Source organism: Falco rusticolus, chromosome 2 (genome assembly GCF_015220075.1).
Source record: "Falco rusticolus isolate bFalRus1 chromosome 2, bFalRus1.pri, whole genome shotgun sequence".
Classification (NCBI taxonomy): Eukaryota; Metazoa; Chordata; class Aves; order Falconiformes; family Falconidae; genus Falco; species Falco rusticolus.
The window spans coordinates 31758905-31785041 of NC_051188.1; the positions used below are offsets into that span (position 1 = coordinate 31758905).

The 26137-nt window shown below is 46.1% G+C and overlaps 1 protein-coding gene across 1 annotated transcript in view; it reads left to right on the top strand.

Moving 5' to 3' along the window:
• The first annotated feature begins 1376 nt into the window (after positions 1–1376).
• The window catches only part of SIAH3 (siah E3 ubiquitin protein ligase family member 3), a 47921-nt gene continuing 23160 nt past the window's right edge, over positions 1377–26137 (top strand). Inside the window, exon 1 of the mRNA XM_037377630.1 lies at positions 1377–1667. Within this exon, the coding sequence (XP_037233527.1) occupies positions 1533–1667 (135 nt within the window). The 5' untranslated portion in view covers positions 1377–1532. The remainder of the gene's footprint in view (positions 1668–26137) is intronic.

Here is a 26137-nt window from a genome sequence, read left to right on the forward strand (position 1 = left end):
AGCAGCAGCCTCACCCCCAGCATGGGGCTCATATTTAAAAAGAAGGAAAAAAAAAAAAAAAAAAAGGAAGAAAGAAAAGCTACTTTTATCTGTTCTGCTTTGAAAGGAAAAAGGATTACCAAGGCTAAATAAGCCATTTGAGTACTTAGCTAGCAAGCCTAAATAGTACGCTGATAGGAAGTTCTGGCAGAGAGCTAATTAAATTAACCCTCTTTGATTTATTAACAAGCAGAGCAACATATCACACAGGATTGTCCCATGAAATGAATGTGCTTTCTGATTCCCTCGGCTGCTTCGGTGCAGACACCTCCCAGAAAACCTGGTTATAGGGACTCAAGTTTAATGAGACTCAATGGCTCGAGAAGAATCCCTGCCCACCAACAGAAATACGCACTGGTAATAATATGCAAGAGCATGTTATTTTCCTTGCACTTCCCTAATTCCTTTTTAATGCCTAGGACTATCTAATGGCTAATTCGTAATTTCCTGGCCACCGATATGCAGATGAATGACAAGCAAAAGCCTTCTGCATGTTTAATTATTCTGTTGATTTAGAAGCCACTTTTCCCTCAGTGCAAGTTTCTCTGTGTGTGTGCTCTCATGCATCATGTATTTCATTATTTTTAGAAGCATGCTCTGTGCCTTTTTATGCTCTCATAGTTCCAGCATCCAGTAATTATCATGTTTTGTGTCCAACGGACCTGATCCACTGGCAAGTGTAAATCAGGAAAATATTTCTGACTTTAAATGGAGTTACTCCAAGTTACACCAGACCCAACACCTGACGTCTCCTATTTTTAGTGGTGGGGAAAATGTCATTTGTGTGCTGGGACCCTTGTGAAGTAGCGGAATATAAAATTCAGAAAACTTCAGAGTGGTGAAAATCCAAATCAAAGCCTGCAAATGCACAGACGTGAATCTATTTATACAGCGAGCTCTACTTCTGCTTAACCCCTGCAAGGAACTGCAACTCTCTTTGCATATTTGATTTTTCTCTCTCAGTAAAACATAGGCTACTTAATCTATTTTTGCTACTTCCTAACAGTTTCACTGGTGGGCTTCTTCCCTACGCCTTACATTTAGCTTTGATATCCGAGTGCTCTTTTGTTAAATTAAGGCAATTAATAAATGGAGACGTTAAGCAATCAATTTTGCCTGCATATCTCCACAGCCTTACATATGACTGGCTGTAATCACAAGATAAATGCAATGTGCTGATGTATGGTAATGTTCAATAATACATTCTCTACCAGGCTCAATTCATCAGGGAGTTTCTGGAGGGGAGGCATTCGTTATTGGCTGTCTCCGGACCTCAAGGATAACATTTCTGTCCTTTCCATTGGCCGCCCCGCTGCTGCAAGCCTCTTCCCGTCTTATTTTGATGATGAATATGAAGGCATGCTAAGCCGTGCTGGAGCGTAGCTCTCGCCGACTGCACTCCCTCCCCAGGCTCAAGGACTCAGGGGCTCCCTCGCTGCTTCCCCTGCCCACTGCCAGCAGCAGTAGCAGCAGCAGCAACGCCAAAAGTTGTGATGCTTTTCTTCACCCAGTGCTTTGGAGCTGTGTTAGATCTTATTCACCTGCGGTTTCAGCACTACAAGGCAAAGAGGGTTTTCTCAGCTGCCGGGCAACTTGTCTGCGTCGTCAACCCAACGCACAGCCTAAAGGTGAGTCAAAACATTTTTGCTCTTCTGACATCTTCTCATCACCCCCCTACCCCCCCACCCCCACCCCCACCCCACCCCCACTGGCATTTCTCTGCAGGGAATGAAACGGTGCTCTGGCAGCAAGGAGAGAGTGCTGTTAACACATTGAAGCCCTGGCAGAGAGGATGTTTGCATTGTCTGGCTGCATGATTCCCTTTGGAGCAAGGAGAAGCTATCCGCTGCTCCAAGCCATCATGGGAAGTCTCTGCTCCCCCTCCCCAAAGTTTCCTCAACCCTTTCACCTGTGTAATGAGCACGCATATTGCAAGCATCTAGGAAAAATGATTGGAAAAGTTAGTTGGATGAATTAATGTCCCTTTTTGCTGGAAGGATGCTGAGTGGTCTCCCAGGCTGACACCCAAGCACAGCGGGATGCTGCCAGGCAGTGGGGAGCAGGGAGAGGGGGGATGGCAGCAGAGGGGTCTCCAGCTGCTGTTCTTTTTTGCATTTTCGGGGGGGAAAGGCTGTTTCTGTCTCCTGAGGGGAGTCTGAAGGCATTCCTCCGGTGCTGAAACTGTCCTTAAGCTGTTTGCAAGGTGAGTCTATTTTAGGCGGGAGAATACATTTGCCTTAATGCAAAACTATTTATAGTCCCCATAAAGCATTTCTCTTACTCGCACAGCTCTGGATTTTCACTGACAAAGTGTCAACAGCTCCATCTATGCCAAAGCCCTGATGTTTGTATGTAGAGAAGGAGCAGCAGGGGGAGAAAGAGACTGGGAGGCTTTAATTACTTTATCACAGTAGTGAATGACCAACTTTAACAAAGTGGCTCTGTTCTGTGGGAAGTCCTTGCAAACCTGACTTGCAATGCCACGCTGCTAGCCCGACACAAGCTTAGAAATTAATTTAATTCAGGACAACTTATCTTTGGCTCTGTTGAGGTCCCTGCGAGGAACTCGGAGTGGTTGCAGGGAGCATCTTTCCTGAGCTATAGGTCCCAGGGAGGTCCGTTGATGGGGTAAATCCCTCTTCAGAGCAGGACCTGTCCCCCCAGAATGGCAGATTTCCAGGAGTTGTATTTCCAGTCTCAGGCTGCACTCAGCAGCAGGACAGATCCCCACAAGGGCATGCTCAGCCTGAGAAGCGCAGTTGGCCGGGGCAGGCTCTCCCAGGGGATGGAGTGCTCGGGTGTGGGCTCGCCTCTCCCAGCATTGTGCTCCTCCACCAACACAAGCTATTTAAAAAAAGCACAGCCCTGTCATTATCTGAAAGGATCTGGCCATCCAAATGGATAAAAGAAATAGCCACATTCCTAAGTACATGGGGAGATTTTGTAAGTGAATGCTTCTGTGCTCGACCCCTTTTATGTGTCTGTCTCCCACTACTTTCATCTATAATTTTAATTATTTAAAAAAACAGCTGAGAAGGAAAAAGCTTGTTGAAGGTCACAACACAATTTCAGTGCCAGTGGCACTGTCTTATGAGGTCTCATAAGCACACAGAGGGGTGTCCACCGACTGCTCCACTGTACCTAGGATAGTCCTGAATTTATCAGTTCAGTTCTTCTCAAGTAGCAGATTTGCTGTTGTAGGAGCTGCAACATTTTACCTTCGAGCATACCAAAAAAAGCTGATGTTTCTGTTCCTCTCTTTTAAATACACAGAGCACTTCAGTTTATTAAAATCCCCTGTGGCCAACCTCTCCACTGCTCAGACCCAAAGCCCGGTAGAGAGATGAGCAATCTTGGTGCTGTCTTGGCAGCTCTTGAAAATAGGCATTGGATGCAAAACTCTCTTGGAAACAGATGACAGCCTCTAGGAAAAGGTCTGACGTGTCAGTGAAACCCCAGTAGGAATCATCTTGACCTGGCTAGGAATTCCTACCCCTATAGGATGGCAGTGGGAACCTGATGGCATGTGTTTCCCCACACGGGCCTGTTGAGACACCAGGCAGATGGACAAGCTGACAAGAAACCTCTCTGCTCTGAAAAAAACCCTCTGACTATAAAGTGAAATATGCTTTGAAGGTGGTCCCAAGTTTACCCAGCTCACATCCAGCCGGGTAAATGCAGCAGGCTTTAGCTCTGATCTGCTCTCAAGGTGTTCAGTGTGGTTTCCCACCAGTTCTGTAAGGAATGCACCACCACTTCGTGGCAGCACCCAGAAGTGATGCGTGGGTTGGACCCCTTTGTGCCCAGCACAGCACTACCGACACCCACCCACCAGCACCAGTGAGGAGTGGGAGCCTGTAGGCCAGTGCCAGCTGTCTCTGAGCGAGACACCTCACCCCCCCTGCTCTTGCCTAGAGATGAAGATGTAGTCACCTCTGGATGGCAAGGCACCTTGTCCAAAAACTGGTGTCAGAGACAAGCCAGATGAACTTGCTTCTTGGGGTGCCCATTTGTCCCCCACGGATGCTCAAGGAGAGGCTGTGGTTGCTCCCTTGGGCAGCCTGGAGCAGACACTTCTGAAGCTGGGACAGGGAAATCCCCCCCAGATTGTCCTGTATGCCAAACAACACCTGAGGGACCATTAAAAATGAAAGGGCCAAATGCATTCCTCTGTGGTGGTTTACAGTATTATGACTACTTTGATGTTTCATAGTCTATTATTTCTAGCTGGATCTTTTCAACTGTAACATTCTGTTGACAGCCCCCCAATCTATCTTAACAATTGACAAGTGGAGTGAAAACTGTATTAAGGTTCGCGGTCGATGAATGCAAGCCTGCTAGGTAACAAGGACTAGGAGCAATGTAATTTCTCTCCCTTACCTTCAAGCCTTCAATGTTTGTGCTTATTTCAAAATCATAAGCTCTTTGCAAAGGAATTATTTTATTCCCTATCTCCACAGCACCTGGGCAACAGGGCTCCTGGATGACTGGTGCAAGTGATAAATGACAGGCATCATATTCTGGTGTCATTATGCACGTTGACATCCCTCACATAGGTCAGGTCCTTGATCAGTGCCAACGGACATAACTCCATTAAAGTAAAATTGCAGCAGGACCTCCGTTCTTGCTCCTTCCATCCAGGGGAGTGCTCAGGGGTGGTGTCCCAGAGATCTGGCATCATGTAAAGCAGTTAGTGAGTGGCAAAGGGCAGGGGAACCCTGCTACCCTCCAGGGAAAGGCTGCAGCAGCTCCTGTTGTCACAAACCCATAGCTAGACCAAGGGAAGCCTCCAGTAAAGTTCTGTCAGCACGCTGTTGCTGCAATCATAGCCCAGACCTCTGACCATGACCAGAGCCCATCACTTATGTCTTCCTTTAGGAGAGGTCTGGAGGCTGGCAAAGAAGCACACACTTAGAAAGAAACCTGTGCCTTTCTTCCCACTGAAAGGCTCATTAACTGGGAAGGCTGATGAGTGATTCAGTGTATCTTAAAGGACAAGACAGTAAGAATGTCAGCACAGACACCTCTATTGATCTGCTGCTATTTTCCCTGGGCACGACAGGCTGACACAGGCAACTCTAAACAAGGAAAGACAATTTTGCAACCGTCCCCCTTCCATTTCGCCTCTTTGGCAGGGGTATGAATAGGCAGGGGCAGGGGGTGTTTTGGAGCCTCTTTGTACTTCTTGCCGCTTTCTGCTCTTTGTCCTCCCACAAGCTTCGCCAGGCATAGCAGCGGCACCTTACAATGCAGTGCTACACTGGGATCAAAATTCACTGGCAAAGCAGAGAAAACCACATATTTACCACATTACTATAGGTCACCTTTGCTCTTAATCATATTATATGCATTACCTTGTAACCTGCCTTCCTTCAAGCGTACAGTCGCCATGAATGTCTCCCCTTGGAGAGGCATGGCCAGGCAAGGGAGCTCCCCAGCCAAGTGGCTGCTCCCTCCAAGGCCATATTAATTCAAGGAGCACTGCTTATGTTACTGGCTGCAGACCCCAGCATGCAGGGAAAGTTTTAAAGGTGCTCCGTGCACATGGAAGAAGCAAGCAGGGTTTGATGGTCTAGCGGAGATGAGTCTCACTGAATTGCTGTGCATTTTCCCCCTGTTAGTAGCAATTCTCCCCAGCACTGCTAATTGCAGGCTGGGTAGAAGGGGAAGATGGGCGGTGTGCCCTTGCTCCTTAGTTGGCATCAGTCTCTGCCCCAAAAACCAGCGGTACAGGGCAGGGGACAGCAGTGCAATCACAACCCAGATGGGTGCCGATGCTTTTCAAGGTGTTGTGTATGGCTGGGTAAACCAGATCTTCTTCATTCAAGAATTTTTACACACAACTTTAACTCTTTGGAGAGTATGAAAAATGTTTTTGTAAAGAGTAAAAAAGTGTGTCTACAATGCTCTTGTAAAACCCACCCATCTACATCTCTGTAGGACTTCAAGAAACTCATTGAATTACAAAAAGAAGCATATTTAAAGGAGGGCATAAATAGTTCAATCTTACAATCAGAAAGGGTTGTAGCATGGTTTATGGGCCAAGCTGTCTTCTAGCTGCTTTCTAAAGTAACAAGCAAATCTGTTCTGAGTTAGGGAAGGGATCTTAATCCTGTTATAACAGCTTGGCTCCGTGCGCAGTGGCCAGCCAAATAGCATTGTAATCCACTTCATGCCCAGCAGGATTAAAATGCTACGGTGCATTATACCCCCATGAGATTTATTTATTTGTTTGGTGCAAGGCAGGAGAGGGTCTGTGAAACCCCTAACAACCTCCAGACATCCTCTGCCACTGTCTCAGCCCAGACATCCTCAAATCTCCCATGCGGGGCTGTGATTTGGGGATCTCAAGTGGCTTTTGGCCCCAATGTCCAGCAGGATCATGACAGCTGTGGCCAGAGGGGCTGCAAAACCCCCTGCTGCCTGCAAACTCAGGCTCCTGGCAAGGCACCTGGGTCCTGTCCCAGCTGTGGACCAGGGCTGTGCGAGCACTGGGCACCTCAGGCTTTCAAATCCTTTTGCAGACATGTGGAGGGAAGCAAGCTGTGTTGCTCTGCCGCCCCTGCTTCTGCCCTGCTTTGGTTTGAAAAGATTTCAACGAGCAAAACTGGAAACCAAGCTGACCTCAAGCATCTGGGGAGCTTCCATCTGTGCATCCACAGCTGCCTGCAGATGTGACCATAATGGTGCTCTGCAGAGGCAAGGCAGAGCATGCTCTGGCAGTTGTCCCTGGTGGCTCTCCATCAGCCACTGCCTGGTCCCAGGGACTCCCCTGTCCTGTAAGGCACTAACCTTGTGCCCACAGACCCACACACCAGCACAGCCCACAGGACGGCAGCGCAGGGTGGTGCGGGCTTTGCTCCAAGCACGCTGCAAAGGAGGGCAGCTCAGAGCTTCAGCGTGGTCTCCCAGAAAAACAATTCCGGCGTCTTCTCCGTGAAGGGAGAGGGAGGGGAAGAGCTGCCATCTCAGAAGTTTCTGTGTTAAAGTGCTCCAGCTTCCTTCTCCCCACCGCCCACCCAAAACCCACTGCAGAAAATTAATTACCACTGTTAACTGGCCCTGCCTGTCAGGCTACAGCTCTGGCAATGGGATAAAGTAGGTAAGCATTGGGTCCTTTCCTAACCACGTTTCATTTTGAGGGTGAATTTCAGTAAACCCAACCTGGCTGCAGGATGTTTCAAGTCAGATGTTATCAATGGAAGACAGTGCTGTTATTTTAACATTAGAGAAATGCCTCTCCCCTCAACAGGGTGTTTGGCCACAGGGCGAGGAGTAGCCATCAGACACCAACACATACAGCTTTGTAATCCACCCACTCTGATGTGGCTCGGTATATCGAGAATTTCTCGGTGCAGCCCTTTGGGTTAGACATAACCACCCAGATACACCCCTTGGGAGAAATGCTGCCCCAAAGCAATTGCTGTGGCTAACACACGGGGTGTGGAGGAAAGAGGACTGTTTTAATATAAGCCTTGATTACATGAAATGAGTGCTGAGGTCTCAGTCTGCTTCCCAGTTAAGTCAACCCTAGACATTCTCACAGCTGGCATTAATTAGCACACGTTGCTGGTTGCCTCAGGTAGAGAAGCTGAGCACTGAACATGGTCCTGCAAACCTCCCATGTTAAAAGGACCCAGGCCAGGTTTCCAAGCATCATGAATTTTGCCTCAAAGTCAGAATTTGCAGGGAGTATACATTTTTGTTTCACTGTTAAGATCGTTGCCTGGCATCAAAGGCATCCCAGCACACTTAGCTGGGGCGCCCTTGGAAACTTCCTTTTTTTCTCAGAGACAGCCTGAGGTTCTTAAGTGATCCAAGAAACCGAGTTTAAAGGAAGCACAACGAATCCCAAAAGCTCCAGTAAAGCAAAGGAAAGGAGCTGCTGTGGCTGTGCCCTGTCTCGCTGGGGTTTCAGCACTTCATACACCATAGAAAGCCCACAAGCCTTGTCCTGGCTGGCTCAGAGCTGAGACATTGAGTCCCTCCTGGCACCCCCAAAACTTTTCCATCACAACAGGCAATCAGCGTCTCTCAGCCTGATGCAGAAGAGGGAAAAACAGTGAATCGTGCAATTTCACAGGGCAGGGAGGATGACAGGGATAGTCTTGACCCAGCTTTACTGGGGCCTGAGCGAGTCAGTGAGGAGCATGGGAGGACACAGCCATGCTCTTCTGGCTGCACGAGACTGAGGTGGAGAGGCCTACTGCTCCCCTGGTGTGCTGGGAGCAATGACCATGGGAGTGATGATTGTGATGGGCTGCCCTCAGCACCTCTTGGTGGCATTGTCCCTAGCACAAGTCCCTGGCACAGCATGGCACAGTGTGGTGCAGAGCCATGGTCCTCCCTGGAGCTGCTGAAGGTGGGTGCTGGGAGGCACATGAGCCACCAAAAAGGAGAAAATTCCTTTGGAGAGCTGAAAAAGATTTAGGTAATACCCTTGGCCTGCTTTTGTTGTGATTTTTGCAATAGAGGCGAACAGAGCTGAACCACCATGTTTGGCTGATCTGGATCCACCTTCTGATGGAGCTGGAGAGAGCCTGGTCCTGAAGTCTCTGCTTGGCTCTGGCTGAACGCAGAGCGGCAACTTCGCAGCCCACCTCTCTATGCACATACTGTATTTGGAAATGAAAAGCATGGATGCTGAGACATTAAACAACTCATCAAACTGCATTTTCTTTCTTACCGTAGCTTTTCTCTTTTTGTTAAGTACCTTTTCTTGTGCGCTATTGTTCCTTCTGACCCTGCACGTTCCCTGCTATACCATAGTCTTAAATGATAAGAATCGCCTCATCTGTCCTTCAGTAACCTAATTTTGGGCTTTTTTTAGTCCAGCTGAAAGGAAAGCATCACTAATTTCACAGCAACTTTGGGTCTCCTATTTCCCTCTAAGATCTTTCAGAAGAAATCACAATCATTCAGTCCTCCACTTGTTTGGTGCCACCAATTTCCCTATTGCTTTAAAACGATTGCCAGCAAGATGAGGAGGGCTACAAAAGGCAGTCCGTGTCACCACTTGCAGGTGCAGCTGGTGAGGAAGCCAAGTGCCTTACATACCGACAAAACATAATTGCCATTGCACACTGGATCAGGGCGGGAGCAGGCAGGTCTGGCTGGAGGTGTCACAGCTGCCTGTTGTCCACTCAGCACAGTGAGCCATGACTATGATCCCTTCACCAGTGCTGGCAGAAGAGAATATCTTCCCTGTGCTTTGGTGTGGTGAAGCAAATCCACTTTCAGCTGGAATTTAAGCTGGTGGTCTGGCATGCACGCTGCCAAGGTAGGCACATGTCCCTTCTGCTTCTATGCTGCAGAAGCAGGCCGCTGGGCCAGGCAGTGACCTCACGTGGTTTTCACAACCTCCCATGAAGCTCTTACCCCTAGAGATTATTGAGGGCTGTGCTGAATGGCAAAATTTCAGTTGTGCATGGAGATATCCTGAAAATTGTTCTGGGTGACCTGCTGCTAATAGCCACCTGCAATACGTCTGCTCAGCTCTCCCACAGAGCTCTCCTCCAAAGAGGAAAAAGCATCCTGGCACTGCTGATAAATTGCCTGACACATATGCAGCGTGGAATTTGAAGCACTTTATTTATTTAGAGACATTTCTGAGCATCTTATATAACATTAATGGATTTATCTTTAGCTCTCCCCTTTAGTCTCAGCAACCACGTGGAAGTGTCACTGGGGGACAATGGCAGAGACCTCTGAGCACTTTGCATGTTTATTTTGGTATACTTTTTGTAAAAGGTAGAAATATTTGAAACAACTTTGGAAAGGCATCAATCAGGTATTTCCACACCATATGCAGTGCTTTCAGTTCTATTCTTTTCTTCCAGGGCAATTTCATCCTGAGCAGATCCAAACTGAAACCCCTTTTCATTCCATATTGGCCTCCCCAGTATAAAATAAATCATTTTCAGAGCCTTAGTGATGTTACCAGTAATTTACACATGGAGATACTGATGTAGCGAATTGCTCACCAAACCCTGGGAAATGCATGGCGGAGAAGAGACACAGATCCCTGTGAATATCTTAAACACAAGATCACACACTCTTTCACATCAAGTGCCAGCTGAAATGGGAAGAGAAACGGAAATGGAGCATAAATGAGACATAAAAAGATGAAATTGGTAACATCCCCTTGCACAGAAAACAAACACTATAGATGAGCAAGGAGGCAGATGCTATGGAGCAGAAAACCACATCAGCAGCAGATGAAAATGTTCTTCTACTCTTACGGACTGCCATGTGGAAAATAAGCAAAGTAATAAATGTGAAAATGGAGTAAATAGCCACTACACAAGGATTACATAGAGCAGCTGGGGTAAGAGGACAGTTATGGTCACCTTCAGGCTTTGTGGAAATGACAGGCTGAAATGGAAACGGCAGGATGGCAGCAAGTGGGCTTATCACAGTAGTGCCCTGAGCTCAGCGAGACCTCGCCAGGTTCATTGTCAAGCATGTGCACAGATTCAAAAATATGTATTTTTTGCAGGATCAGACCCTTTCTCAGACATACATATTTAAAAATAACCAAACTTGATCCAGTAAAAGACCGTATGGAAAACCCGCTGGAGTCCAGCAAACTTATCCATCCCTTCTAAAGAGCACAGGGCAGACTGAAGCCATCTTCCTCTCTAATAGGGAAGTGAGCAGGGATGTCTCACCACTGCGTTGCTACATCTGCTCAGGTGAGAATACCTGACTGCGTGCCCGCATGTGTTATCTGCTGGTTGGACCCCCATGGTGTGAAAAGGCACATTACAGACCAGTGGGGCCAGGCTTTGCTTGTGGGGCAGTACTATGAGTTGCCTGCTCGTACCACCTGAGAGCTGAGGACACCTCTGTGGTGCAATATCTTTTGGAGTCTAGGATCAGTGAGATGTGTTGTCCTCAAAGGAAGACTGTCTTTCTTGCCACTAACAATCAAGGAAGCCAGAAAACTAGCTTGGGATGGATGTCATTTTTGTCCAGCTGAAGCTAGATGAAATTAACTCCACAAATACGCTACAGTTTTTCTGACTTATGCAAAAGAATATCCAATCAGGATAATTGTCTTCTTAAGATAAATCCAGAAAATTTGGGCACAGTAACACCAAGTATTATATTCACTACTATTTTACGCAGGTTCAGGTAAGACAACCTGCTTTCCACTCCCCAAAAACAAGCTCTGAGGGAGTTTTCAAATACAGCAAAATAAGGTCTGGACACATAACTGCAGAGTGAGAGCTTTCAATTTATTTCTACTACAAGGAACTTCTCATCATGCAAAAAGTAGGGAATAAATTTTTGAACAAAGTGACAATGGAGAATTTCAGGCAAAGCAACTGAATAAACCATAGATGCTGTCACCATTGCCAGGCAAGACAGAGGGGCAAAGGGGTTCTGGTGGACAAGCTGGATGTGAGCCAGCATTGTACCCCTGTGGCAAAGGCCAACATCATCCTGGGCTCTGTTAGCAGGACTGTAACTTGTGAGACCACGTCCAGAGTACAGAATCCCTGGTGTTCCCTGCCACCGAAAAGGCACTGAGGCAGAGGAGCGAGCCCAGTGAGGGGCACCAGGCGGGTCAGGAGGCTGGAGCACAGGATGGGGGAGGAGAGGCTGAGGGCTGTGCTGGCTCAGCCTGGGGAAGCGAAGGGAATTGCTGTCTACAATTAACTAATGGGACTGTATAGAGAAAACAGAACAAGACTCCTCCCACAGATGCACACTGGAAAGGAAACAAGGACTAGACATAAGCCAGAGCAAGGGATATTTTGACTAGATATGACACAAAAAGTCCTTATCGTGGGAGTAGTGAGGCACTCGCACAGGCTGCCCAGAGAGGCTCTGCCATCTGCATTCTTGGGGATTTTAAAACTCGATGGGACCCTGGGTAACATGAACTATCTTTGCAGTTGACCGTCCCTTAAGCAGGAGTTGGGCAATGTGATGCCCAGAGGTCCTTTCCCACCTGAATTGTTCTGTATAATACCAGTTTATGTGCAAGGAGGGGGGCAGTAGTACAAGGGTCTCAAGTACAACCATTGAGTGTTTGCATCAACAACAAGCAAGCCGAAGTCATATCAAAAAGACATATCTGAAAAGAATGAAGAAGGCAAACAGACATGTGGGACACACTCAGGAATCCTAGGATCAGCACAGGAGACTGACACTAGCCAAAAATTATGAAGCTATACCAGTTACACAAGTATCCAGTAATTTAAACTCATCAGAAATGCAAATCCTTATGGTAGCCCAAAGCCCATAGATATTACCAGCTAATGAAATCAGTCTGGATTGGAAAGGAGGTCACTGTGGCAGATAAAGGATGGCAAAAGACAGCAAGACATACTTCAAAATATGCTTCAACATAAGCACTCTTATTAGTAATTGCAAGCAATATGAAATAAATTCTGAAGGGGAGAGGGCAGATTGTTCAACATCTATCAGAAAAGGCTTTGCACCCCAGAACAAGGGTAAACATGCTCCTAAAGAGCGCTGAGTGGAGCAAATAATGTGGAGCAAGTCACATGGAGCAAATAATCCATTTGGATAAATCTGCCTTTCGTTCTCCTGATTGGGCTGGCTGCCAGCAGGACAAACTTTCTCTGGGTTTATTCAATTAACTGCTTCATGATTACTTTCCCCCTATGGCAGGATTCCTAATGCTTCAGACCCGCTTTTTGGCCTGTGAGCTGTGTTAATTAGCTGTGCAAAGAGGTACAAAGCAGAGAGGCTGCTTAGGTAATGTCATTTCTGTTCCCTGTCTGGATTCTGGGTCTGCTCTAGGCCGGATGGAGTCTGTTTCTGTTTGTCTTTGATCAGTGACAGCCAGAGGTCCTACACAGGTTTTGGTGACTTGGAATGAGATAGCATAATTAGAGGTGAGGAAACACTGATTTATACAGACTTTTTTGCCCAGATCATGGTTTGCAGTATGGAAGTCTGTGGGTGACCTGTATTTTGTTAGGCCAGCTGAACATGCTGCTATCCCACATGACTTTGTCGATCCCTTAAAAGTTGTCATTGCCCTGGTGCAGGGGCAGCAGAGGGGGAGACAGAGCTTGGTCCTCACACCACCTCCAAGTCTTGTCACAGGTCTTTGTGGGTCTATTAAAAGAGGTTTTATTCATGTGTCAGACTGAAGAGGCAGCTGAAATGCAGGCACATGTTCCCCTTTGCTGCCTTGGCTGTGGGAATGTGACTGCCTGCAGCGGCCGCGCAGATGCTGGGATCAGGAATGTCCTGGGCCACCCTAACAAGCTTCACCAGACAATATCTGACAGGACCCTGAAGCATTGGTCCTTGGAAAATGTTTTGCTCATTTTTAAGGTTTGTTGGCCTGGGGGAGATATTCACATTTCATTTTCTGTCCTCGCATTCCTACCAAATAGTTGTGATGTGATCAGGGGCTTGTCTGGCTCATTTGGTTTCCTCTCTGACATCATTCTGGCAAAAGTTTTCTGGGGACCTCTTTGCCCTTGTTGAGTCAAGCAATATCCCATATAAATATTTGCCTCGAGACAAGTACTCAGGTTTAGAGCTCTCATTATCTGTGCTTTTGGGTGTAGGTGAAAAGACACGTTTTCCACCGCCACACACCAGCCTCGGCAGAATGCAACCCAAAGAAGGCAGCAGTGCAGCAGGAGCACGTTTTTTATAAATGGGGGGGTGTTTACCTGCAGACAATTCATGGTTATGCCCAGGTCAAGATTTAAAGTGTAGCAGGAAAACTGACACAAATGCTCAAAGTAATTCACCGTTGCTTCATCTGGTTTCCCACTTACAGCCAAACTGGAATCTTTCATCCAGTTCCTGCCTGGAATCTCAAGGACCTAGATCATACAGGAAATAATACAGCTTTAAAAATAAAACAGAACTTGTAAAGGGTTTCTTCTGCCATAGAGAATAGTTCAAAAAAGAGACTCAGAAATGCTAAGGTCATGCAAGGTTGCACAAACATAACCACTGGTTTGTAAATAACTGATTATAAAGAATGAATTTTCTTTCAGGCTATTGGTAAAAGATGAAGGTGCTATCAGAAAACAGATCTGAAGCCAGCTTAATCTTCAGGAGCTTCACAAGGCAACTGGAGATAATTTAGTGTTGCAGCTAAACACAAGATTACTGGTGAGGTATCTTTTAAAAAAATTTAAGCTTGTAATGATTTTTTAAGAATAAGCCAGTGATCAGAAAACAACATCCCAGTTCACAGATAAATCCAGACTGCATCTGGGTATTTTGCCTATTTGCTGCTTTAACTAAAGCAACTTTAATTTGCCAGAGGCCAACCAACAGCCTATAGCAAGAGAACGCAGTCTGATGAAGCAGATGTTGGGGAAGGGAAGAACTTTTCTTTACTTACTCATAGGGAAAATAAATTAATTGATACAAGAAGCAGCCTTTCAGCACTTTTTGTAGTGGTAACTTTTGCTTGTTGACTTTTACAACATGGAAGAAACTCGCAGATCAAGTAGCTTCTGAGTTGTTTTCATGGAAAAGGACCTTTATGCTCTCTACAGGCAAGTCACGAAGTGGGTTGCAGCCCACTGCAGTCCTGGCTGACTTGTAATTACAGCTCAGGCACTCCAGTCAGACCCGTGCCACCTGGTGTCTGCAAATAGCTGAGTGCTAAAAGATGAGCAAGAACCTAGTCCAGCCCTCTGCAGTCAAGAAGTCCTACAGGATAATGTATTTCCCTGGTGGGGAACAACCCCAGCTCTTGGTGGGTATCACCAGACTTCCCCAAGACCCACGCAGCCAGCACCTGTTCCTGAGTTCACAGGCAAAATCAGGCTGAGCTCCCTAAAGAGCCCTCAGTGATGACTGACCCGATGCTCTGAGCCCAGGCCACAGTTAAAGGTGACAGAGAGTCTGTTGTGCTTACCTCTGTACCCAAAACAGCTTTGCCAGCCTTTGAGCTCACCAACAGCACAGGCAGGCTTCCCATCCCCTGCCCAGCTCGCCCCAGCAGCTGGGGTGCAAGCAAGGATGGAGCAGAGATGCAGCAGAGACTGGATATGAGCCAGGCTGATTCTAGTAGATAAATAGCTGCATTAAGCGGCTACTGTGCCTGAACTAACAAGCCCTGCAGGAGACAGGATCTGTTCACTGCAGCATCCTGCCAAGGCACTGTGGTTTATCTGCCTCCAAACCTGACGGGCACATCCACATGCTGCAGCAGTTCGTTGTGCCACTGGAGCTGCGGGGGGAATCAGCGAGCTGGGATGCTCTGCAAGTGTCTATGCCTTTGGTTTCTCTCTCTGCAAATGGGGATGAACAATGTTCTCCGACTTTCTATTGGAGAGTAGGTGTGGCGTATTAGTTCTTAATGGTTGCATAGTGTAATTATTTCTTTGTTTTGTGACCTTCTTTAGAAAAATAGTTATGAGGTAGTGTGGGAGGATCTCGATGTACAGTTGGACTCGATGATCTTCAAGGTCTTTTCCAGCCTGAATGATCCTATGATTCTATGACACCAGTTAGGTGGTTTGGGATGGAGGCCAAAATAGTCAGATCTGCTGTAGGTTAAGCCGCTGTATGTGTGTGAGGGACCCATCTGCAAAACTGGCCCTGCTGCCACAAATACTGTGAAGCTGCCAATCCTTTTGGTGTCAATCAGGCTGAGGTGATACACTTTTCCAGTCTCACAGTCAGTCTGTAAATATGCGAGACCTAAAATGAAGATGCTGAAGCTTCATTGTAGCCACCTAAGTTTATATTTTTTTTACCTTAATCCCTTAATGATGATTATACTGTAAGTAGAAAATATAAAGCATTTTAGAAGCATTAAGGAATACTTAGAGGGCTCATTAATCCACAGTTAATATGCAGCCACCACTGAGAGGGAACGAAGCAATCATGCTGCCTCAGCATTACACAGCATGTCATCCCTGCCTGCCTTCAGAAGGGAAACAGAGGATACCCGCTCCACCTGGGACCATGGGGGAAGGTGGAGGTGGACAGAAGGTGATGTTCTAAGGTACAGAGCATGAGGCATGCACAGTGCCCTTGATGCTGTGCACTGGGGTTTTAGGGCAGATCTGCGCCAACATCCTGACTTTTTCCCTAACGAAGACAGCAAAGTTGGCACCTTCTGCTTTCAGCTTCCAGTCGGAGTAAAATCCAGCCACCTAGGTAGAGGTCAAAGGCAGTGCTTTGGAAAAGCATGTGTCAGTGCAGCAACCTCTGTTTTTCCCTGGCAAAGGCAAAACTCTTGGAAGGTCAATCATAAATCATCTAGGCTTCACCACACAAATGACCTGCTAAAAAAATAAATGTATGGGAGTATTTGCCTGCCTTATCTTCACTGATAAACAAAAGTGTTCTTCATCGCTTTGGATTTTCTTGGTGGTTCTCTGTGCACAACAGCGATTAGGCTGTGCCTCATTCAGTTGCAAGCATAATGAGTTCCCAGAGCTGCAGCAGAGGCAGAAATCACAGTGTCTGCACCACAGCTATCCAGTCTCTGGGCTTTAATTCCAGGAAAGCTTTAATTCTCATAGAAAACATCCTAATACCATGGATCAAATAAAAAAACTTGTCAACTCAGCGACCTCCAGGAAGTTCTTAACCAACAGAAAATTCAAGGGGGTACTGTGCACTGCCTTATGACAGGGTAAAATGAGAATGGAGAGGCAAGTTAGGCAGTAATAGATGTACATGTATGATGTGGTCAAAGGCAAGATCTTCCTTCATCCTGCCAGGGAACTTAATTTTCCAGATACCTGTCACCATATGAAACAAGTGCTGAGGCTGTCATCGTTCCAAATGATTTTATTTTCATGCGTTATCTTCACTCCCAATATACGAGATAAGACTAAGGCCATGTGCTGGCCATATTATGTGACCAGATAAACTGCATCTTGGATGCATGGCCAAATTATGGCTAAGTCATGGCCAAATCTCCCAAAACACACAAATCCTATCAACCTGGGGTGGCTGCTCCAGTTGCAAAGCAAAGAGAGGAGCAAGAGCAGGAAGCCTGCGTTTCTGGTGGGCTTGCCTCTCAAATCCAGTCCTAAAGCTGAAGAAGGAAAAACATGTATGTGCTCAAGGGGGTAAATCCTTCTCTGGACAAAACCCTGAGGTCCCAGGCCTGCAGCTGTGCCCCACAGCTCACTCATGGGTACCACCCCAGTGGGAAGCAACCTGTGGTGAACGTACAAGATTGGCAGCCACCCCAAACTTCATGGCCAGGAAACAGGGTTTGTGGACCGGTCATCCTCAAGATATAACAGCTTGCTGCAAATCAGCCCCCTCCTTCCTGCTCCATGCTGCCCTTGTCGCCAGCGTGGATATATCCCTTGCACCTCCTTTAATCCAGAAGCTATGCCTGGGAAAGCAATAAATGCCATATCATGATGTGATGCTCCTGATTTTCCAGAATTCTTATCTAAGCATAATCCATTGATGTTATTTAATTACCATAAAGCAGATGCCTTATAGCATCCAAAATACATCTATTTGCCTTAATTTTATGGTATGGTAATTAACAACCAATGACTTATTCAAAACATATTTACAGAGGGAAATGTCAGAGTTGCATCACTTTTTCATGCCCAGTAAATGCACCTGCAATAACCAATTTGATATTTAATTAGCTTGCTTATGAGCTCACCTCTGAGAAAAATTATTTCAGAGAATGTGTTAGCTATGATGCTTAAGCAGATTCTCAGAGAGGATGCACTAGCCTGCAGGTCAGCAACAATTTCTTGCTTTGTTATGTCAGAGTGTTTTGCTGTTCATACAGGTTTAACATAGTTATACCCTTCACATCATTTTGAAGTTAAACTATTAACCACACAGAAAATCAATATGCAATAGAACAATGTTCATTAAGCAAACCATAAATCAACTCTTCTGTAGACACAGCAGATACCAAAGGCTTTCATAAAACTCCTGGCATGCTATGATCAAAGGAGAGGAGACTGTTACCATGAAGATCACAATTCTGTGCATCAGATCTGGGTTAAGCAATTGTCCTGGTTTCAGCTGGGATAGAGTTAATTTTCTTCCTAGTAGCTGGTACAGTGCTGTGTTTTGGATTTAGGATGTGGGCAGGGTTGATACCACACTGGTGTTTCAGCTGTTGCTGAGCAGGGCTTACCCTAAGGCAAAGGCTTTTCACTTTCCTGTGCTCTGCCGGTGGGCGAGGGAGCAGGGCCAGGACAGGTGACCCGAACCAGCCAAAGGGGTATCCCATACCACAGAATGTCATGCTCAGTACATAAACTGGGGGGAGTTGGTCAGGGACCACCAATTGCTGCTTGGAGACTGGCTTGGCATTGGTCAGCAGGCGCCAAGCAACTGTATTGTGCATCACTTGTTCTTCTTGGGTTTTATTCCTTTGTTTCTTTTTGTTATCACCCTTTTCATCATCATCATCATTATTATTAGATTTTACTTTATTTCAATTATTAAACTGTTCTTACCTCATACTGTGGGTTTTAACCTTTCTCTGATTCTCTTTCCCATTCCACCAAGGCGGGAGGAGAGTAAGCTGTGTGGTACTTAGTTGCCAGCTGGTGTTAAACCACGACAATGATATATACACGCCAACAAATATTAATTGGGAAGGGAATCTGTCTGTCAGGACCTAGCAAGTGTGTGGTCCTTCAAAGGTTCCTTCTGCTGTAGCTCCCTGGGTAGGATGGGACTCTCACAAGTTAAATGGCTCTTCCATTTCTGCATCATGCTTAGGGATATAGTTCCCCTGGGAAGTGCAGCATTGGTCCCTCAAATGAGGGTTAAACCACCATCCAGTGGGATCACTGAGCTGCCTTTTAAGCCACCAACCCCAGGAACTGCAGGGCAACACGCTTGTGTCTTCTTTGACCTAAATGAAGTGCAAGTCACAAGGCTGAGGATTTTCAAATGTTTGTCACTGACTTTGTGTGCTCACAGCATGTTCATCCGTCAATGAGGACAAGCATCTGGAGGGAGCCTGTGAAGCTGGTGCAGGGGCAGGCAAAAGGAGGGATCCCAATTGGAAACTTCACTGACATAACACAGGGTGAAGCTTTGGTGAGGGTACAGTGAAATTTTCTTGCCTCCCAGACATAGATTCACATCATTTAAAGCCACAAGAGGTTCTTATGGTAACCTGACCAGACCAGCTGCACAAAGCTAAGATCTTCCTTAGGAGCTCAAAGCCATAACTTCAGCTCCCTGATGTCTTTTAGAAAGAACTCTAGTTTGGACAGAGTGACTTTTATCAATAGAGATCACGTGTCTATGGGCAAAATACGGTATTTTTAGAAATGGTACTGTCAGCAGAAAAAAAGGCTACATTTTATTACCTTGGATGGCTCTGGGGAAGCTGGGAAGACATTGTTCAGTGTTTTCTCTTTCCTGAATGTTAACAAAATAGCAGCAACTTGAGATCCCCCACAAAAGCCTGGAAATTAAGTATCCCCTCCCCTCTGCTTGGGAGAACTTTGTTATCCCCCCAGAAACACTATGTCTGTTGTAAAAAACGGAGTAACTTTGCTGGGGGTTGGAGGGGAGGCAGTGAAATAACCCCAGAAAAATCAATTACAGCTGATTGACAATAGAAGTTTGTATCTATACGGTGAGACTCCCCTTCCTCGGGATAATTTTGCAATAGCCTTACATTCTCTCAGTGCTCAACACAACAGCCTTTTTTCTCCACGGCGGCTTTTCCCCATGCTTCTCTCTCTACCAGCTTTCACAGGTGCAGTTACAGCTCATGTTGACTGCTGGATCAGCACTTCTTGCCCTGTGAGATTTCGTGAAAGTCACCCCAGCTTGCAAAACCACCGACTGGTGCTTCAGCACTCTGTAAAAGCCAGCGATGCCTTACAAGCACACAGCACTTACCCCACAGCAGAGCCCCAGCCTTCTCTGCTGCTTTCTCACAGTAGCTGCAGCACCCTCCCCCTGCCCCATTTTGCCAGATTGCTCCTTTACTTTCCCCCCAGTTGCATCCTGAACCATCCAGCTGGTTTCCCCATCCAGGATCAGGCAGAGAGCACTCTCCCTGCACAGCACCTTCTCCTGCAGGCTCCTGAAGCAGCCTTGGTCATCCCCACATCAGGGACATCAGCTGTGGGCCTTCTGCTCCCTCAGCCTTGGGGGTACCAGCCTGGCAGGGTTGCAATGCCTTAATGCCCCACTTCTGTTCTAATTAAATATCGAAACTTGTTTTAGAGGACTGGATCTTCTTGTGGTGGATTTTTTGTTGTTTTTTTTTTTTCCCCCTGCAGTAAAGAGTCCATGGCTCATTGGTCTGGAAAATATCATGCTTGTCTTTGGCAAATAGCCAGGCTTTCATACAATGTTCCTCAAGTAGAAACTCCCAGTCCACTTATAAATACTGTCACCTACATTTTAGAGATGGAAAAACCAAGGCCTTTCTGAGGTTAAAGCAAGGTCTGAGACGCAGAAAGAAGAAAGCCCCAGCCTCCTCTCTTTTCATTAAGAAGGCATTCTCAGTAATTCTGTGGAATGAGAGACGAAACCTCCTCTGAAGTCAGGGAAAGTCTCAGGGGCTCAGCACTTACAGGTTCACACCTCCCATCAGCAGAAAGAAAGGTCTTTTTTTGAAGTTCATAAAAATACATTTGATTTTGAAGTTACAGAAAGCCATTAATTATGCTGGTTTTGGAGACAATCAGTCCAAGCACCTGCCACATACAACACACAGAAATACAGTGCTAAAAAAAAAAAAAAAAAAAAAAAAAAAGGAAAGTAAACATAAGCTGCTAGAATTTCTACTGCAGAAAAGGTGCCCATTGAAGGACAGACACTATTCCCTACCTCACCTCAATCAAAGTATGTGAACCAGGCACTTAGTGAGGACGTTCCAGCTCCTGTCAGGGCTGTTGTGCCGGACTCAAAAGCCTGGAAAATAAATAAGTAAGCTAAGAGCTACTTTCAAGTCTGTGCTGTGTCATCTGGAGATTACATTAAACTTGTTATCCAAATCATAGAAAAAAATGAAGATGCTGTTGAGTCTCCAGGGGCAAAAGTGCAAATTTCACACAAGGTACCTTCTGTTTGTCCCTGAAGGCAGTGTCCATGGGATGCCACCTTCCAGCTATGTCTCTGCTGGTGCCCGTCGCAGAGGGGGAACCTACAGCAAATGCCTTCTGCTGATTATTTAAGAGAAAAAGGGAAGTTTTGATTGAATTAGATCTGTGGTGGAATTTACCTAGGAATAAATTGCAGCTAAGTTTTATGTCCCCGTTTCACAATGGGGAGTCCATTGTGCTCATTTCTTTGGGATTTTATCCACCTTTGAACCAGAATGGGAGAATGGAGTGGAATTGGGAGATAGTTTCAATGCCAAAAAGGGGGACTGGGTTTTGGTCCCTTCCCTTTGGACTGGTACATTCATGTCTCTGTGGGGCTGGTGATGACCCCAGGGCAGGAGGGGTGCGCGATGGCACTCCGGTGGCAGCAGCTCTGAAGCTCAGCCTGGAACTTTGGCCATTCTGCAAACTGAGCTCCCTGGAGAGCAGTGAGGTGACTGACCTGCAAGTGGTAGAATCTGTGTTTTTCTAATCACTCGAATTCACTGTGAAACTGATGATAGTGCAAGGCTTGTACTCTTTCTTCTTCTTCCCCTTGATATAGCCAAGTGGTCCGCTGTTAATGGACATGCATAAACTGCTTGGCACAGCACGTCCAGCACTGAGAGCAGGAAATTATCATTTCAGGGCCACCGCTAAGAAAACCTGTGGAAGTGTCTTGGAGCAGAGTGAAAATCTAGTACTTGGGGATTAATTATCTGAAATTTAATGAGGCCAAAAGCCAGGTAGCAATTAAATGTCCATAGATGGAGAGGGTAGTTTCATTAGTAGACTTCAGTGGTGAGGCTGGCTTAAAAAGTTTTTGCTCTCTCATCTCAGTCTGTTACCAATACTATCATTTTGGGGACTGTGCTGTGAACTAGATTGCTGTAGTGATTTGCATTGCAAACTCTTCTGGGGCATTATATTTGAGCTGTGACATTTCAAAATTAGGTTCAGGTTTCTGCCAAATTGGAGCGACAAAGATACATGTGGATGTGTGCATACATGCACACGTGCATTTATACACATCAGTATAAATGCATTGCAGGAGTGGTGTTTGCACAAAGTACACTATCAAGCCCAAGACTGGTGGGTTATGTCTATACTGTTAAATGAAAGAGGGATGGGAAGCAACCTCTTGCCTGAAGCTAAACGCCAGTGACTCCTTGAACCGGTGAGGGTTAGCTCTCGCTATAGCAATTTCACCTTGGAGAGGTGTAGCTGGAGAGGGCAAAGCAAGCCAGGGAGTGAGCTGATAATGTATGTGGATGATCAGGAGTTCAGTGCTTGGGTTCACTACTTGATTTTCTTTTGCTGGACATAGCCACATATCCTTCTTCCTGAATGTACCCAGCTCCAGATATTGGCTTTGCGTTTTGGGCCCATCTGTCTGATGTAATCAAATTCAGAATATTTTGGTATGATTTTTGACCTTCTTAGCTTTATTTATATACATAAATACATGAATAAAAGTTTTTTCACAGTAAATTATACTTAGAATTAGTCAACAGGAAGTCCTGCTTTTTCCTTTATGTCAAGAAATATGTGAACAGTTCCTATTCAGTGCTTTTAAGAAAAACATGTTGCGTGGTAAAACTCCTGGCCACTGTATCATCTGCCATATAGGTGTCTACTTTGCATTAGCCAAAATCTAGTCGTATCCTCTATTTCATCCAGTCCGTTTTTTCTGCAGAGTTCATGTTTCTCCCCGAGTACAATAACCATAACACTTCATTTATTGCTGTCATAGCAAGGAGATCAGACACACTCCCTGGCTTCTCTATACAATATAACAACTCTGGTTATGTAAAATATTTCAATAAATTATTGCCTCAAACAGGATGCAGACAACAGGATTAAAACACTATGGCATGACACATATAATGAAATTATAGGCACACTACCTGACTAGGTATCTATTAGTTTGCATATGGAGCCTAGGAAAAGACTTGAGGAATTAGAGATCATTTTATTTTTTAAACCATGGATCAGAATACAACCACTCTGGGCTTGAGCAGAGCCTAAAAAGACTGATAGTTTTCTTACAGCCATGGACCAGCTCTCCATCATATATTTTGTTTCTTAAAGCTATAATGAGATCAGCCATAGCTCAGCTTTCCTGAACTCTCCACAGGCTTGTATCAACACAGATGTTCATGAAGAAGAGATAATGGTTTAAAAGCTCTAATTCTGTTACCCTCTCTGCCATCTAAGCTGGTTCTAATGTGATTAGGAAAGTCCTTTCTTACTTAGGCACGGTCAATTTGTCTCAAAGGAGGTAGGGAAAGGAGAACGAGGGTGCCAGTGCTGGCTCCATGCTCAGAAATGTTATCGTGGCTGCTAGGAGACTTGTTAATGCGGTGTCCTTCATCACATCCAAAGGCAGTGGGGAGTAACCCACTTAAGTCATTCCTTCTTTATTTGCATTTATCTGGAAGCAGTGGGCTGCCGCGTTTCCACAAATGTGCTTTACACAAAAAGAGTCTCCCAGGCCTGGTCACTGTGGCTGCACCAGATCAGGCTGGGTTCATCATATCTGATTTATCACACAGCTTCAGCTCAGTGTGGTGGTGGATAGCAAGAAATCCACTGCATTGGGCAGCAAGCTGCCAAAGTGTTGACGTAACACATTCAGCTGCCAGACTTCCTAAGCATTTCATATCAAACACAACCAGAGGAAGAAAAGTTAATGCAGTCATAAGGAAGTGTAGCTTACGGTCAGAAAATATCAGGATGCTCCCAAACCATCAGGAGCTTTTGTGAAATAGTAACAGTAACTGAGTCAGGGAGGAAGCCCTAAAGACACGTTGCTGCAGTGTTGCCCAGCGGGTCAAGATTAGGCTGTCAGCCCAGGGAACATCATGGCAGCAAGTTGCAAACCAGAGGGTTGCGGGGGTGTCATGCTGGTTTCAGAGCTGTGAAGGTCATGCTGGCTTCAGAGCTATGTGCCACCAGAGTGGGGCTGGAGCAGCAGGGAAGGAAGGCAGGAAAGCCCATCGGAAAAGAGACAGATGATATAAGTGGTGCTGCACGTGCCTGTGGTCAGACCACACCTGCGCTGTGTTTTGGGACAGCCTCACACCATGGAGGTGTATTGAAAGGTTAAAGAGAAGATCGCTTCTCTTCTGCACTTACCTAGAGCAGGCCTGGGTGGAGAGAAACACCACTGAGCTTTCACATGGGCACTCTTGTCCGGCCACAGAGTGTAACCTTCCACTTCCCTCTGCTGTAGTTCTCCATCACAGCTCACAAACAAACTGATTTTTAAAAGATAGTGTTACTCTGTTCCTACAGCAGCTGCTCAGCCCGTGCCTTTGCCATCACACCTGAACCATGAGCGGGCTACCACAGCTTGGGTTAACCTTTATCTGCAGGGGCTAAAGACCGTGCAACCAGTTTTTACTACCAGCTCAGCCTATTTCCTTGGGGAACACCTCTGACAAAGCTAGCACGCCAGTCTTGACCTCATTCTGGCATGTTGCCCTGACCTCTCATTTCGTATGCACTTATTTTCTGGTCAGCCTGCTGCAAATCACAAAATTACCCTGGCAATTCCAGCTGCTGGTGCTCCACACTGCTTGCTGTTCATGTGGTTCCTCCACTGCAGACAACTGGTGCAGACGACTGCTGTTCAAACTGCATGGGCAAACGTTTCCTACTAACTTTCCCTATAGCTGCTTCTAGTGTAGATCTGGGGGCTGTCATCTGGGCTGATTGCACACCCTTGCGCTTTCTCTGCGTAGTAGAGGTGGATGGCATGGAGCAGCTCCTTTGTTGTTTGTCCCTTCTACCTTCCCACAGCGTCGTATTGCAAGGTCTTTCCCCACTGCTGGATTAGTTGCGGGGATGGCTCAGCGCTGTGGACTATCTTTGCTATAAATGGTACAAACACAAGTTTGTTTCCAAGTGTGTCACTCTCAGTGTTTCAAAATTTTTCACCTCCTGCTTTTTTGGTCTCAGCTTTGGGTCATGTTTCAGCTTCCTTTGCCAAACTGCTCTTCCATTGAGTGTGGGTGCCCCTGCAGCTGGCATTGTTCAAACAGGATTTTCAGAATTACAATAGTAGTATTGCTGAGACCTTATACAAAATGGGAAGGTTTTTTTCAGGTCTGGTGCAACCAAATGTTATAAACTTCTAGTAAAATTGTTACTTTCAGGCTGTGGCTCCTTGTTTGTTCTGTGGCACTGGAGTCCTGGAAGTTCCATTCCCATTTCCTTCATGTTTCAGCAATGTTGCCAGGGGACTACAGAATTTGATTTATTTTGTGCAAATGTCCGTTTTCTGGTGCCCTTTCCTTTCGATCTTCACTAACATTTCTTGCCTTTTTGCCCTTGGTGGTGGGTTAATCCCATCCAGCAACTAAGCACCCACTGTCTGCTCACTCACTCCCCATCAGCAGGATGGGGAAAGAATTGGAGGATCAATAGTGAGAAAAAAATCACAAGTCAAGAAAAAGACAATTTAATAAGTGAAGGAAAGAGAGAAAACAAATAACAAGTGATGCAAATGCAGTCACTTGCCACCTCTCACCAGCAGACCAATGTCCAGCTGGTCTCCAAGCAAAGAGTATTTTGGAAAGACTAACCCCCCACCCCCTCCCCAATTTATTGCTGAGCGTGACGTTATGGAATATACCTTTGATCAGCTGGGGTCATCTGTCCCAGCTGTGTCCCCTCCAGACTTCTCACCCAGCCCCAGTCAACTTGCTGCAAGGCCAGAGTGAGAAACAGACCTCGATTTGATGCAAGCACTTCTCAGCAATGACTAAAACATCTCTGTGTTATCAATGATGTTCTGGTCACAAATCCAAAGTCTAGCACCATATGGGCTGCTGTGAAGAAAGTTAACTCCATCCCAGCCAGAGCCAGTGCTCCTCATTTTGATTTTGCTCCACAGCCTCCGTGACTCCTAACTCCTTGCACACTGCTCTCTTCTGGTGCCAAACATACAAGATACACGACTAAACGGAGGGTCCCATTTTACCCCACGAAGGGGAATAGGGATGCCTAGTATAGATGCAAAAGCAGATTGGGAGGTGAGCCCAGAGGGCTATGCTATTTACCTTGACTTT